The sequence below is a fragment of the Rana temporaria genome, chromosome 10 (assembly GCF_905171775.1).
Source record: "Rana temporaria chromosome 10, aRanTem1.1, whole genome shotgun sequence".
Lineage (NCBI taxonomy): Eukaryota > Metazoa > Chordata > Amphibia > Anura > Ranidae > Rana > Rana temporaria.
This window is the reverse complement of record NC_053498.1, coordinates 49,102,040-49,119,093: the sequence shown is the minus strand read 5'-3', so window position 1 is coordinate 49,119,093 and position 17,054 is coordinate 49,102,040. Positions and strand designations below refer to the sequence as shown.

The 17,054-nt window shown below is 44.1% G+C and overlaps 1 protein-coding gene across 1 annotated transcript in view; it reads left to right on the top strand.

Moving 5' to 3' along the window:
• LOC120916559 (receptor-type tyrosine-protein phosphatase H-like) overlaps window positions 1–17,054 on the top strand; it is a 1,518,207-nt gene that overhangs the window by 1,307,972 nt on the left and 193,181 nt on the right. Inside the window, exon 19 of the mRNA XM_040327609.1 lies at window positions 2,313–2,473. Coding sequence (XP_040183543.1) covers window positions 2,313–2,473 — 161 coding nt within the window. The remainder of the gene's footprint in view (window positions 1–2,312; window positions 2,474–17,054) is intronic.

Genomic DNA, 17,054 nt, shown 5'->3' with positions numbered 1-17,054 from the left:
CCTTGGGTGCTGACAACCCACGCTACAACAATAATTTTACTGTTAGGGGTCCCCACAACTTGAGAAATTTTATCAAGGGGTCACGGCATTAGAAAGGTTGAGAACCACTGGTTTAACATGTCTGCCTAGTCCTCTCCTGATAGCCGGCATATAAACCTACTGTCAAGAATAAAGGAGCTGTGTCCATCCATGAACAAAATAGAAATACATTTTATTGAAAATTTAGGTTTAAAAAAAATCAGGTGTGACTTTTTCAGCCAACTTTCACCAAATCACATGCTTTTTTAGCTCTTTACCGCCACCCTTTGGGCAACTTCTGCTATTATTGTCTGATCTTTAGCATTGGTTCTGAGCATGTGTGTTTGTATTTTGGACTTAAGTCTGATGGACTTGTGTACACACGATCGGATTATGCTCCATCAGACATTTGTTGTAGAAACGTTTGAGAGCATTCACAGTGAACAGTGAATTTGTCAGAAAAACCGAAAACATTTGTCCGATGGAGCATACACACAGTCGGATTGTCTGATCAAACATGTCTGTCGGACATTTGTTGTCAATCGTCCTATCAAAAATCCTATCGTGTGTATGGAAGGCCCATACACACGATAGGATTTTTGATAGGACGATAGTCTGACCATCTGACCATACATGAGTATTTTTTTTTTACATTCAACCAGCAACTTAATTCCCACATCTGCACACTCAATTGATAGGGGAGTCTTTCCCTGAATTATTTCAACAGCGAGGAGCCTCCCTTGCCGTGAGCATACACTGATCAGCAGTGCTGGCTATAGCGAGATCGAGAGAACATTTTCCAACAGGCTGGTTGTACACAAGTTGATCGAAAGATACTGATCTGGCTGAATTTTGATCCATGTATGACTAGCTTTAGCCTATTTGTACACTGTGGCCCGGATTCAGATCGGAGATACAACGGCGTATATCCTGATACGCCGTCGTATCTCTGAGTGCGGGCCGTCGTATCTATGCGCCTGATTCAGAGAATCAGTTACGCATAGATTTCCCTAAGATCCGACTGGTGTAAGTGTCTTACACCGTCGTATCTTAGGCTGCATATTTACGCATATTTACGCTGGCCGCTAGGTGGCGCTTTCGTATAGTTACATGAAAAATATGCTAATTAGGTAGATACGCCGATTCAGAAACCAACGTCCACCCGGCGCATTTTTTTACGTCGTTTGCGTAAGTCGTTCGCAAATATGGCTTTGCATAAGTTACGTTCACGTCGATACCAATGAGGCTTTGCGGCGTAATTTCGAGCATGCACACTGGGATTTTTTCACGAACGGCGCACGTCGATACCAATGAGGCTTTGCGGCGTAATTTCGAGCATGCGCACTGGGATTTTTTCACGAACGGCGCATGCGCCGTTCACAAAAAACGTCAAATACGCGGGGTCAAGTGAAATTTAAATAAAGCCCACAACATCCACATTTGAATTAGGCGGGCTTACGCCGCCACACATACTGTACGTTACGCTGCCGTAACCAAGGGTGCAAGTTCTTTCTGCATACGGAACTTGCGCCCAATTTTTCGCAGATACGTTACGCCAGCAGATAGATACACAAATCTATCTGAATCCGGCCCTGTATCTGTAAAGGGATACAAAAGAGTGCCTAGTAAGTAAGAATTCAAAGATATGTGAAGTTCAGTAAGCGTTAGTAATCATTTAAATTTCACTTTTCTGAAGAAAGTTTAGAGATTTTTCCATGTTTGCCATAGATTAGTGTACCTTGTGGATGACCATTGATTTTTTGCTCTGCTTTAATGAAACAAACCATGTTTTGTGTAAAGCTCTGTACACACGATCGGTTCGTCTAATGAAAAACAGACCGATGGACTGGTTTTTATCGGACGAACCGATCGTGTGTGGGCCCCATTGGTTTTTATCCATCGGTGAAAAAAAATAGAACCTGTTTTAAATTTTTCTTATGGTTTAAAAAACGATCGAAAAAAAGCGATCGTCTGTGGGGAAATCCATCGGTCAAAAACCCATGCATGCTCAGAATCAAGTTGACGCATGCTCGGAAGCATTGAACTTCATATTTCTCAGCACATCATAGTGTTTTACGTCACCGCGTTGGACACGATCAGATTTTTAACCGATGGTGTGTAGGAGACTGATGAAAGTCAGCTTCATCGGATATCTGATGAAAAAATCCATCGGATTAGATTCCATCAGATATCCGATCGTGTGTACAGGGCTTTAGTGCCAGGTTTGCTTCAAATGATTGTGTACAAAATGTAGCACATATATTTTCTTTGATAATTACATTTTTGTAATGCAGGCAAAACAATCGGGAGTACAAACTGTTCGTCATTTTCATTTTACGGCTTGGCCTGATCATGGGGTTCCAGATTCCACCTTATCTATAATCCAGTTTCGTAATCTTGTCAGAGAAAACATGGACCAACGAAGGAGCAATGGACCCACTGTTGTGCACTGCAGGTATTAATTGGTTCAACTGGTAGAAAATCTTATTTCTGTCACACTCACATAACTTCTTTTTAGTTTTAAACCATGTACATTGTGGCAAATAGGCTGTATTTAAGTATCAAATATTAGTTAATATACCTCCACTCGTTCTGGTCATGTAGCACCAGAGAAAACAACCAATATTTTGACAGTTGTCCAGAAGAAGCTAGTCTCTAAGGCCCCGTACACACGACTGGATCTATCCGCTGGGATTTATCCGCGGATCAGTTCCAGCGGATAGATCCGGTCGTGTGTAGGCCCGAGCGGACAATTTTCGGCGGACATTTGTCCAGCCGACGGATTTCCAGCGGATAAAAATTTCTTAGCATGCTAAGAAATCTATCCGCTGGAATCCTGTCCTTCGGACTTATCCGGTCGTCTGTACAGACTCACCGGATAAGTCCGTCCGATCCCCATCCCTCGCATGCGTCGGAATGATTTGACGCATGCGTGGAAGTATTTACCTGCCAGCGTCGCGCACGTCGCGGCGGCATCGTCGCGGCGACGGCGCGGCCACGTCACCGCGGATGTTTTCCGCACGGATTTTGATCTGATGGTGTGTACAGCCATCAGATCAAAATCCGGAGGAAAAATTTCCGATGGAAACAGTCCGGCGGACCGTTTCCATCGGATAACCCCTCGTCTGTACAGGGCCTAAGCCTCGGTTTCATAATACTTTTCTCTGGGGCATGGCCAGACCAGTGATGTGAGCCCATGTACTCTGCAGAGTTGAGGCACCAGAGAAAAAAATAAATATTCTAATTAGCTGATTTGTGGATCACAATCAAAGATGGAACTCACAGATTCGCATGAAGAGAAGGGAGAAGACATGCAAGCTGCCCAGCACGATCCCTTGTCAATGACAGATGACAAGCTTGCAAAACCTAATAGAAGAAGGAACAGATTCACAAAGTAAAATATACTATGTTAAGAAACTGTCTAATAAGTAATAAGAACAAAATCTATGATGAAATGAAAATATGAGGTAAAAACATTATCAACATTCATATATCTAAACATCAGCAAGACACTCAAAGCATAACCAAACATGCTTCACCCCTGGAAACAAAAACACACTCCACAACAAAAGAAGAAATAACCTCATAGTGTGAGGTTTGCCAGAATCTGAAATGCTTCAATCCCTCACAAAAATCTTTAACTCCATATTACAAAAAGAGGAATTAAATGAAAGGAAACAAAGAGCACACTGTCTATAAAGGCCAAAAGAACATTAAAAATAGTTTGCTTTATATTTTGTCATATTTATCAAAGGAAACTGCGTATCATAAACACCTCTGAGGACTTTCAGAACGTTACCTTACTGGTACACATAACAAATATGGGAAAGCTATTCTGGTCCTTAAAGGGGTGGTTCCCCTAAAAATAAACTTTTGACATTGCATTTGCTACATTAATTACAATTAGAATCGGCTGGTTTTATTTAAAAAATACCTCCGTACGTAGCGTTTGCTATATTCGTTCCCACCACCACTTCCGGGTACGATGCTGGCGGTGGGCGTTCCGAATTGATGGACAGGCATCCGACCGACGCATCCATCGCGTCACGAGATGCCAAAAGAAGCCGAACGTCGGTGCGCATGCGCCGTATAGAGCCGCACCGACGTTCGGCTTCTTTCGGCATCTCGTGACGCGATGGATGCGTCGGTCGGATGCCTGTCCATCAATTAGGAACGTCCACCGCCAGCATCGTACCCGGAAGTGGCGGTGGGAACGAATATAGCAAACGCTACGTACGGAGGTATTTTTTAAATAAAACCAGCCGATTCTAATTGTAATTAATGTAGCAAATGCAATGTCAAAAGTTTATTTTTAGGGGAACCACCCCTTTAAAGGAGTTGTAAAGGAAAAAAATGTTTTGCCTAAAATTAATGTCTGCAAGGTAGACAGACAGAATAGTGTAATGATTCTGTTAAAAAACGAGTAAATACCTATTAAATTCCTTCATCTATATCACCTCCGGCATTCTAGTTTCTATTCTCTCATTCACTTCCTGGTTTGCATCGCTTGTTCATGTAAGAACTACATTTCCCAGTATGAATTGCGGCACGCCCAGTAATTCACACCTCCTTGAAGTCTCTAACACGTAGAGAGCGTCCTGCCAAACAGATGTAGTTCCCAGGAGGGGCTGAGCACGTTACTGACCACCGCAGTAAAGCCTCTCTTTGCGGTGGGCAGTTAAATCAGACAAGCAGGAAGTGAACAGAACAGAGAAGAAATAGAGCAACTTCTGAGCAAAAACGAACAATGAGGAAGTGCAGCGTCCCACTCAGGACATGTGGGAACTGCAAAAGTATTACTTCTTTGTCATTGCTATATTGCATGTCATTTTGCATTGTACACCTGTGGTATCCCTGTTCATAGGCTGGTCAAGTGTGCTTCATACTTCCCACCACAAGATGGGGATAGCACCACTCTGGGATATCTATCCCAGCTCAGGTTATCTGTGGTCAGTTGTTCAGATCAGGAAGGCAGTGTGCAGAGGGAAAGCAGAATGTGAAGGTGAGAGAGAAGGTCAGTCCAGAGAAGGGACAAATTGGAACTGCTAAAATCAAAGGATGAAAGCCAGTAATCGGCAGCAAAGACCTTTGAGTATAAAGGTGAAGGGTTTCTTAGCCACCGGCAACCTCACCCATGTCACTGGATTCAAAAGAGACCAGACACAAGTAAGCATTATACTGAACCACAGGCCACAGCCATTATACTGAACCACAGCCTGAGTCCAGGCCTACTAAAGCCTATTAGCAGTGGATCAGCAGAACTCCTCTATTTACCCAGAGACTGTATTCTAACTGGATGTTTGTACTGCAACCAAAACCAGACACAGTAAAAGTTGTGAGTTGTATTCTACCACTGTCTACCTCATTCTTCAACATTGCTACTACAACTGGTTGTACCACCATTAACGGTACTGGCGTCACGACAAATATCATCAAGGGACCCAGCCGCTACAAGCACTCTAAACACCCCTGTCATCACGGGCACCTCAACCACCATCTTGGCTGGCGTTTCCCTATCACAGAGCGTGCCCCGGAGGATTTCGTGCTATCTTCCCTTTCACTGTGCGACCGGCCCAGGGAGGCTTTCTGATAACCGTGAATAAACCGATGAACTGTATTATTGCTGTCTCTCATCGGCCCACCGTGCACCTCACGTGTTCCCCTGCGGTTCTGGCTCGTCGCATAAAAATTTGGCGTCACGAACAGGATCATTACCCCTGCGCCTTATCTAAAAGACTGTCGCATCAGAATAAGCCCCTTTGCTTTATTGAGAGACTATTTACTTATTGCATGCTGTGTGGGGCCACAGAACAGTTTAAACTGTTTAAAAGTTGCATGGAAGCGTTATCCCAGTTATCAGCATAAAAATCCGTCCGAGCAGTAATCGCAACCTGTGAGTTGCCTCTACTAACTATAAGGAGCACTGATAGCTGGAACTCTGCCAGAGACCCAAAATCAACATTGCTGCAGCATTGCATTCAGCTGGCATTAAATTCTTAAAGGGCCATACACCCACAAGACAGCGGTTGCCCATAGCAACACCGCATGAAAAGTGTCTAAAAACGCATTTGACTTGCCTAACTAGAACTCACCTGCTGTTACCATGTCTGTGCAAGAAGACGACGTGCAGCCTGGCCTCATCGGACCCCCTGCATCAGCCGCAGTCGTTCCCAGTGCAAGACCAACCGCTGCAGCACCAAACTTAATGCCTTTAACCATGCCTTATTATTTTGGGGCCCCCTGGTTCCCACGATATTCTGGAGAAATTCATACTTTAAGGGACTTTAAAGAAAAAATTCTGTCCGTGTTCAGATTGTACCCTGTATCCTCAGAGCAACAGATGGAGATTCTTCTTGCGCAATTGGAAGGAGCTGCGCTCAGAGAAGTGAAATCTTGGCCGAGCTCGGAGAGAAAAACCATGGAGCAGATTTTTGAACATCTCGACACCACCTTTGAACCCAGAACCGTGTCAGAGGTCAAGATGAGGTTCTTCAGCAAGAGACAGCAATCTGGTGAGTCACTCAGAGACTTTGCATTATCTTTGCAGGAAGCCCTTAGAGCTGTTGTCCAAGTAGACCCCCGTGAGGCAGAAAATCAGGACAAAACCCTGAAAGAACAATTTATTGAAGGCGTCGATACAGACAATCTAAAGAGCCAACTAAGAATGTTAGCCGCCCAACATCCAAGCGCTACCTTCTTAGATTTCAAAGAACTAGCTATCAGCATACTGGGAAAAAGCCCACCAACAGAACCTGTTAGATCTCTTGAAGTACCTGTATCACAGCTGGTTACCCCTGTAAAGTCTTTACCTATAGTCAGTCAGGCAACCCAAGCTCCAGTTCCTGACGCAGTTGCTGCCTTGACGGAACAAGTCCATTTCCTGACTAAAAGTCTGGAGAAAGTCCACCAAAAATTGGAACAATGGGAGAAACCATTAATGCTAGAGGATGAGAAACCTGTGTCCAGAAGACTCTTCCCCTCTAATTATAGAGAGACTTATTCCAAAAATTCTGGCGGACGCTCCCCTGACCGCACTAGTACCCCTAAGCGGCCTATCTGCACGTACTGTCACAAACCAGGCCATACAGAAGCAACCTGCTGGCAGTTAAAATGGGAAGCCCCCGAGGCAAAGGACCACCCATCGGGAGGTAAACCAATAGGTCCAGAAGATCCCCACTGGATGCCAAGATATGTTGGATCCCGTCCTGAAGTGGCACTTCACATAAATGGAGTTCCTTTTGTTGCCCTAGTTGACACCGGATCCCAAGTCACCACCATCCAACAAGCAGCCTTTGAAAAATACTGGGATCAAAATCGGCTTACCCAGCCTCCAGAATCCTGGCTGAGTCTCATAGCCAGTAACGGCAAACCCATACCAGTCCATGGTTATTGGGAACCTACCATTCAAGTAGGAGGAACTACACTACCTCGACAAGGCCTTATTGTGGTACAAGTCAGAGACAATAACCCTAACCCTCCAATAGTCCTAGGAATGAATGCCCTCAGGAACTGTTATGTTGAGATGCTAGAAGCCTTGCACCAGTTAGTGCCTACTGCCTGTAATGCCCCTGTCGTTACCTATAACGACTGGTTCATTCCCCCTTTCATTCTACCTGCTCCCAGTTAAAATACTCGCCTTCCAGCGCTCTTTTCTGAATCGGCCGCGTCACTTCCGGTGCGCGGACGATTGCGTTCCACCCTGGAACGCGGAAGTGCGCCTGGCGTTCTCCAGCTGATTCCCATGCTTCTCCCCTATTTAAACCCCCAGGCATGGCGATCATGTGTTCCACAATTCTAGTAGGACGCCTGCCGCCTCCTGGGAGACAGAACCAAGCATACCACGCTCTCCGTTGAGACCTCAGTACAGCACTTAGGAAATACTCACCGCAGACCCAGCATCTTCTCCATGCCTTCTTGCAACTCTTCACTCAGCACTACTACAACTTACATCCTCTGCTGGAAGTTACACACCAGGGACTCTCTGTCTAAACCTTCCCATTAAGCAGGACTGCTACTATATTTGGGACCTGGATTAAACTACCAAATCAACAAACCGCAAGTATCTGGGTTTCCAGCATATGTATATTCTTACTATCTGCATGAAGTTAATGCAGATACACTTGCCTATGATAGAAGTGTTACCTGAGAATTAATAGAAGTTATTAATCAGTAGTTCATATGCTGTTGTACCCCTGAGTACTCTGGAGACTGTCTATCTTTATATATGTTGCCTATATGCAAATAAGTATATAGGATTTGGTGATGTTGCTACTACAGAGGTTGTGATGAATTGATCCCTAAACTTTCTTAATAACATAGAGAGTATCACACCTGAGAAACCTCAACCAGCTGTGATCCAATCCTTTTATACAGCTTGCAGGGTCTTACACTGCCTCTCCTGATTCTAAGAAGGTGATCCAACAAACCATCCGTGTACTAAATGCGCAACAGAGATTCACCAACGAAAAAGGTGAAATTTGCTGTGCCCGCATCCGGGATAAGCAACCTGTGATCCTCAAACCCAACACCGAAACTCTTTTGTGGTGCCGAGCGGTAGTCGGAATCCAAGGTCAAGACTACCAAGCCCTGGTAGAGCCTATTGTTTTGGAAGACTATCCTCTAGTTAGAGCTGCAAGGAGCCTAGTAACCATCTCTGAAGGTAAAGTGCCTATACGACTCCTAAACTTGAGTGATAGCAGTGTAACACTAACAAAACACTGTCCTATTGCACAGCTAATCCAGGTCACTTTTCAAGATGTCATCAGTGTGGCTACAGCTACCACAGAGCAAATTACCAAGAGACAGAACCCACAGGACCAAAATGTAAACACATCCTGGTGTAAAGAACTTCATGTGGGAGATGCTTCCACACCAGCAAACCAAATAGAGGGAGTACTAAAAATTGTGAAGGAGCTTCACCGTGCCTTCAGTAAGCATTCCACAGACTATGGGGAAGTGGATATTATCAAGCACTCCATTCCTACAGGTTCACACCCACCGATCAAGGAAAGATATCGGCCTATACCACCAACTATGTACCAATCCGTAAAGCAAATGATCCAAGAGATGAAGGACTCCAATGTCATTAGAGACAGCCATAGTCCATGGGCTGCACCTCTAGTCCTTGTCCGTAAAAAGGATGGTAACATCAGATTCTGTGTGGATTACAGAAAAATTAACCAAATCACCCACAAGGATGCTTACCCTTTACCACGCATAGAGGAATCTTTGACAGCTTTAGGATCTTCAGCCTACTTCTCTACCCTTGATTTAACCAGTGGATACTGGCAAGTACCCATGGCACCTGAAGATCGTGAGAAGACTGCATTTACCACCCCGATGGGCCTATTTGAGTTCAACCGCATGCCTTTTGGACTTTGCAATGCCCCCGGAACCTTTCAAAGAATAATGGAGCATTTTTTAGGACACAAAAATTTTGAAACCGTCCTGTTGTACTTAGATGATGTCATCATCTACTCCAAATCTTATGAAGATCACTTGAAACATTTGGCCGAAGTTTTTCAAATCCTCATCAAACATGGACTCAAAGTCAAACCATCTAAGTGCTATCTACTGAAGACAGAAGTCAAATACTTAGGGCATATTGTAAGCTCTGAAGGTGTTAAACCGGATCCAGAGAAGATAGCCGCAGTCCGAAATTGGCCTACTCCTACTACAGTGAAAGAAGTGAGGAGTTTTCTCAGTTTCGCAGGATACTACAGACGCTTTATTCCTCATTTTGCCCAAATTGCAGGGCCAATATTAGAACTTCTGAGAGGACATCCTAAGAGGTACCAAAAGTCTCCAATACCAGTCGAATGGAACACAGAAAGAGAAATTGCCTTCCAGCTCCTAAAGAAGAAGTTAACAGAACCACCAATCCTAGGCTATCCAGATTACCAGCAGCCATTTCATCTTTAGACAGATGCTAGTAAGAAAGGTCTGGGAGCTGTCCTGTCGCAGGTACAGGAAGGAAAAGAAAGAGTTATTTCCAACACTAGTAGATCTCTTAAAGGTACTGAAAGAAACGACCAAAACTATAGTTCCTTCAAATTGGAATTCCTCGCACTCGTGTGGGCTGTTACAGAAAAATTTAAAGATTACCTTGCCGCAACACCATTTGTGGCCTTCACAGATAACAACCCGCTAGCACATCTGAATACCGCCAAGTTGGGAGCATTGTAACAAAGATGGGCCTCACGCCTAGCTAACTATGATTTCACCATAAAATACAGAACAGGAAAAGCAAATGAAAATGCGGATGCATTATCCCGTCTGCCTACCCAAGAAGACCCTTCTACACAGGAAGATGTTTGGGAAGAGGTAGAAATGCCAGCTTTTTACAAAAATTTTGCCCAACAAGACATTATCACCATCAAAGGAAGAAAAGTCCTTAACCTTCAACAACAAGTGGATCCAGGATCCCAAGTGGACAAAGAAAGGTGGATCAAGCTGCAAAATGAAAGCAGAGTGTTGGGAGAACTGCAAGATTTCTTCACCAGCGGAAGAACACCTGAAAGATTTCGCAGAAGAAATGCTGATCCAGAATTGTCAAAACTTTGGAGACACAGAAAACATCTCTTCCTACAGAAGGGCCTACTATTAAGAAGAACTTTAGACCCAATTACCTGGGATCGTCTATACCAAATCTTAATACCCCGCCGAGATGCAAGAATCATTCTTGAGATGTATCATGATCAATCAGGACACTTTGGCGTGCAGAAGACAGAAGCCACAATCCGTAGAAGATTCTACTGGATTGGGATGAGAGGAGACATTGAAAAGTGGTGTCGAGAGTGTTCCACCTGTGCTGTTGGAAGAAATGAAAAACATGACCAAAAAGCACCCTTACATCCCATTGTAAGCCGAACACCGCTAGAAATAGTTACAATTGACCATGTGAAGCTGGAACCAAGTCGCTCAGGTTACACATACGCCATGACCATCATCGATCATTATACCAAATTTTTTTGTAGCCGTACCTGTCAAGGACCTGACCGCTAAAACAACTGCAGATGCCTTCTGGAAACATTTCCTATTGCCATATGGATGCCCAGAAAGAATCCTTTCAGATCAGGGATCTGCCTTTGAGTCGCAACTCTTCAAAGAACTGTGTACACTTCACAATTGCCAGAAAATCAGGACCACAGCCTATCACCCCCAAGGGAATGGACTCTGCGAGAAAATGAACCAAACTTTAATTGAGATGTTAAGAGCAGTACCACCTGCTACAAGAAGTGATTGGCCTACTCTATTACCTCAATTGATGTACACCTACAATAACACCATTCACTGTTCTACTGGGTATACACCTTACTATCTCATGTTTGGCCGACAAGGTAAACTACCTGCTGACCATACTTTGGACGTACAAGTGCCTGATGCAATCAACCCTCTACCAAAGACTGATTGGGTGAGTGAGCACCAAAGACGTCTAATTGATGCACAAGAAATTGTTCAACATCGCATGGAACGTGCTCATGAAAAGCAACAAAAAGATAATAACCAATCTGCCAAAGCAGAACTTCTCAAAATTGGTGACCATGTATGGTTAAAAAACAACCATCGCACCAGCAAGTTAGATAGCAAATGGGAGAGAGAACCTTACACCATTACAGCTATTCTCAATCCAGAGACTGATACTTATGAGATCACTAAAGAAAACAAATCACGTGTAGTACATCGCAATCGCCTTAAGTTATGTCTCAAGGAAAGTACTCAAGAAGAAGCTGTCCAAGAGGAAACACAATCCATAGAACCAGAGCCTACAAAATCATCTGATTCAGAGAATCCACTACAGTCTTTTGGAAAAGCATTATTAGACACTGAGCCTTTACAATGGTTCCTTACACCATGGCTCAATATCTTAGTGCCTGCCAAGACCAATACAACCGCACTTCAACCAGAGGAGCTATCTCAAGAAGTGTCTACTACAGCTCAAGAGACACCATGTTCCCTTGAAACAAGGCCCGTAGAAACTCAGCCGCTAAGAAGATCTGACAGAGGATTCCCTGCACCAGCAGCCAGGAAGACAACTACCAACCCTGCCATCTCATCGTTGAGTGCAACCTTACGTCGTCTGAAGTTCCAGAGTGAGAAGAAGACTTACTTGGGATATCATGTTTATTTCCTTTAAAGGACTTTTTGAAAGGACTACTTACCTACTGTTTTGCAACGTTCAAGCCTGCACCCGGAGATAGACTTTCACGTACCTGAGCCTCCGTTATATTCATCTGTTGACATTTTTCTGTGCCCAGGGAACGGACTCATACCCTGTGAGCCTCCTGAGATGTTATTTTTGTTTTGTTTTCCTTTTTCCATCTCATCGTGGACTATTCTGGTTTTGCCATACATCACCAGTCTTCAGAGGAAAAACTACACCCCTTTTTGTCACCTTTTTTCACATTTCGTTGTTGCCTGAGATATGTTTGCCTAACCCATTTTACTTGCAGATACAATAAGTACAAGAATGGGGTTATATTGTTATTTCCTATGCATGCATGCTTTTCCCTTTCTTTTATATCTTACAGGAAGACACAACATCGAGTTAAAAGTGTGCCGAGGTCGACACACGTTTTACCATGGGGGTATGCAGCGTCCCACTCAGGACATGTGGGAACTGCAAAAGTATTACTTCTTTGTCATTGCTATATTGCATGTCATTTTGCATTGTACACCTGTGGTATCCCTGTTCATAGGCTGGTCAAGTGTGCTTCATACTTCCCACCACAAGATGGGGATAGCACCACTCTGGGATATCTATCCCAGCTCAGGTTATCTGTGGTCAGTTGTTCAGATCAGGAAGGCAGTGTGCAGAGGGAAAGCAGAATGTGAAGGTGAGAGAGAAGGTCAGTCCAGAGAAGGGACAAATTGGAACTGCTAAAATCAAAGGATAAAAGCCAGTAATCGGCAGCAAAGACCTTTGAGTATAAAGGTGAAGGGTTTCTTAGCCACCGGCAACCTCACCCATGTCACTGGATTCAAAAGAGACCAGACACAAGTAAGCATTATACTGAACCACAGGCCACAGCCATTATACTGAACCACAGCCTGAGTCCAGGCCTACTAAAGCCTATTAGCAGTGGATCAGCAGAACTCCTCTATTTACCCAGAGACTGTATTCTAACTGGATGTTTGTACTGCAACCAAAACCAGACACAGTAAAAGTTGTGAGTTGTATTCTACCACTGTCTACCTCATTTTTCAACATTGCTACTACAACTGGTTGTACCACCATTAACGGTACTGGCGTCACAACAAATATCATCAAGGGACCCAGCCGCTACAAGCACTCTAAACACCCCTGTCATCACGGGCACCTCAACCACCATCTTGGCTGGCGTTTCCCTATCACAGAGCGTGCCCCGGAGGATATCGTGCTATCTTCCCTTTCACTGTGCGACCGGCCCAGGGAGGCTTTCTGCTAACCGTGAGTAAACCGATGAACTGTATTATTGCTGTCTCTCATCGGCCCACCGTGCACCTCACGTGTTCCCCTGCGGTTCTGGCTCGTCGCAGAAGTGAAAAGAGGAATTTCTGCAGGTAAAGGATGCTTATTATGAAAAAAAAAAAAAAAACCTTTACAACCCCTTTAAGATAGATAGGTATACTTTGTCATTGTATACATACAACAAAAAATTTCCGGGTACTCTTTACAGCAGCAATAAAACACTTCTCAACAAAACCACACATACATACTCCTAGCACATGCCCACATATCTATCTAAATATATCAAAATCTAAAATGTTATTTAAAACTAAATACATGTGTAGTGCCTGTGTACTTTATGGTACCGGTGCTAGTTAAATTTAGGGGTAGATCCGAGTGTAGTTTAACTCTGATCCAGATTGTTAAGTGCAAAACAGGGTCTCTGTCTCATCTGGGCTGTGCTGTGGGCTTATTCTGTTGCGCTGGGGTGTTCTTCCAGCCCCGGTGCTGCAGGTGGCAGCAGTGGAGTCAAGGTTTGGGTGCTCTTTCCCAGCAGCCAATCAGGAGGGTTTGACCTTGCTGTGCATGTTGGGGAGGGGTATTTATGAGGCAGACGCCATTGGTTCTGGTTCATCTTCTTCGAGTGTGGCACCCACCTTTAGGGTGACCACATCACGGCGCCGCAGCGTTATGGCCTACCGGGGCATGCGTGCCACGCGTTGTTCCTGGTTCTGGGACCATTTTGGCCCGGAGCATCTGAACAGAGACGGGGCCCCAGTGAGTGACTGGGTTGCCACCTTTGAGGATCCCAAGCTGTATTGCTGTTCGGTGGGGAGTCCGTCTGAGAAGCGCCATTGAGAGGCTGGCGATCCAAAGGGGCCTCGACAAACCACTGGGGATCGAGGTAGCCGCACAATGAGGGATTGATCACCTGTCAGTCGGTACCTGGGCGACAAGTTGAAGGAGATCCAGGCTTAATTCATCTAAGGAGGGATATCTCCGTGATTACAATCCAGAGAGGGCCTGTGGCAGAGGTATCTTTCTGAGGCTCACCAAGTGTAACAGGCGCTTCTCCTCGCGCCTGTTCTTCCTTGTAATGCGTTCCACGCTGGAACACATACGGCGACCGCGCGATGACGTCATCGCCCGGCGCCATGTGCGTTCCAGCTTGGAACGCGGACGTGCGCCTCACCGCTGCCTGCCTCGACTCAGTGCTGATGCACTGCACCTGGTCCCATGCCTATAAAGGCATTCATTTAAAATACAAACTTTGTTCTGTTATTGTCGGCCATAGCCGGCCTGGCTGCAAACCAACTATAACTACCAGCAATCCCTGGACTGCAGGGCATCCCAAGATACACGCCACCAGGAGACCCTGATTGAAAGATCACCTTCCTTGCTGACACCTACACTACGGAATCCCTTGTTTCTACACTGAAGCCCATGCAAACGGATAAGTAGCAATTGTTTCACTTGTAGTTCTATAGACAGATCTGCTGCATACTTCCACCTAAAACAATTGCTGTTATTTATGGCTTGTGGCTATTAATATACTACTTGGGATAGACTCTTGTGCCTATGACAGTTTGCTAAGGAATATCTTAAAGGGATATCTACACTCAAATTACCTGAGTTATAATTGCCTCTCATATGCAACTCTTAGTTGTCTCTACAACTCCTATTTTCTACGTGCTTGACATAAGTGCTACTTGTTTATGGGCCTATGCCCTAAACTGTGGAACATGTTCGCCTAAACTTTTCTATGCTAAGGGTTGACGTATTTCATACCTTCTCCCTTAATCGCCTAATGCACAACGCTATGCAATACTGATAATCGTTTGCATACAAGTGCATTAGAATCGCTACCTCTGATATATGATTTTAAACGTTAAGGTCTGGTCGCATGTTGTAATTCGTCCAACCTTAGTAGCTCAACGCTTTTCTTTATGTGAGAGAGAGATGATGTAGAGAACCCCCAAACTCCTGATTGTGTGGAGTGACGCCTGGGGTCTAATACTGAATTCTCACATAACATAGCGAGGTGCATGAAATCCTTTCCCTATCCACAGTTGTGGTTCACTCCCGTTCCTCAGAGCCGTTACCTCAAGGAGGGTCTGTGTCAGAGACTTTTTCTCAAGTTCAAGTTCACCAAGGAGGGTCTGTGGCAGAGATTTATCCTACAATTGTCCGAGTGATACTCTGGCTGCCAGGTCAGTGAGAAAGGCCTGTCCGGGTACACTAAACCCACTCAGGCAGGAGTGTTACGCTTGGGAGCAGGACTGTTTCCCTATCATCACGCCTGAATCTGCTGTTCTCTCTTCTTCAACTTTACTTTCCTCACCACAAGTTTATTGTTTTTACCTGTTGCGGACATTCCTTTACTTCTACCAAATGCAATATGCATCATTCACCCCTAGGAATTTGGGGGAGTCATGAGGTAAATGTGCCACCCAAATCAACCAGCAGCTCCTCCGGGGGTAATGCTACACATAAATAAAAAATTGAATTCCACATAAAATTCCTAAAACACTGTACCTGATGGCATTATGGACAATACAGCCCTAGTGAAAAAACTATGCTTTAAGCTATTAGTGTGCATTTTAAGTGTCCTATATCTTTTCCCTGATGGCAATGGGACAAACACACTGTAACCTGGGTGAGTTGGATCAATACTAATAGCTTTTGCCCACTTTTTTTATCGGCTGGCATATGCTGTGTCCAAATTTCGTAGCTCTGTTCCTATGATCCGCTGTGCTGTTTTCACCACACAAGACAGGCACTTCTTATCCTCCGCCCTGTAGCTGGCATACCACACTACAGTGCAGTGGAGAAGAATACTCTCAATGGTACAATGATAGAAATTGATCAGAAACCGTAAAGGCAATCAAGCCTGCTTCAGTCTCTGAAGGAAAAATAGTCTCTGCTGCTCCTTTTTTTTTTACAAAAAAAAGTATTTTGAGACCATGACAACACCCTTGTAATATGCACTCCCAAAAAAAGTAATAGTGTCCACCCTTTCCACCTATATAAACCAGGCAATGATTGATTTTTCTTTATCTCCTATCATTTCTTTAGTTTTTGCTGTATTGAGTATGAAAGGATCACTAAAGACATATATTTTTTTTTAAATAACAAACATGTTATACTTCTCTCCACTGTACAGCTTGTTTTGCACAGAGTGGCCCCAAACCTGGTCTTCTGGGGTCCCTTGGCGGCTGTCTCAGCTGGTGAAACAATAGTGCAGCGCTAAATAGTATTGTGCACAATGGTTATAATGACACAGAAAATGAATACAAGTAAAAAAAATTATATATATATATATATATATACACACACACACACACACACACACACACACACATTATATTTATATATACACACACACACACACATTATATTTATATATACACACACACACACACACACACACACATTATATATATATATATATATAATCTGTGTAAGAACCCTGTATCACAGTGAATGTGACATTGGATTTATAAATGTATATTATAGTTCCATGGAAAAAGTGATGGGTAGATACATTGATGTGAGTGTTGAGTATAAAGTTGTCTGAAGAGATCATCAAGGCATCACAATAGAGAGG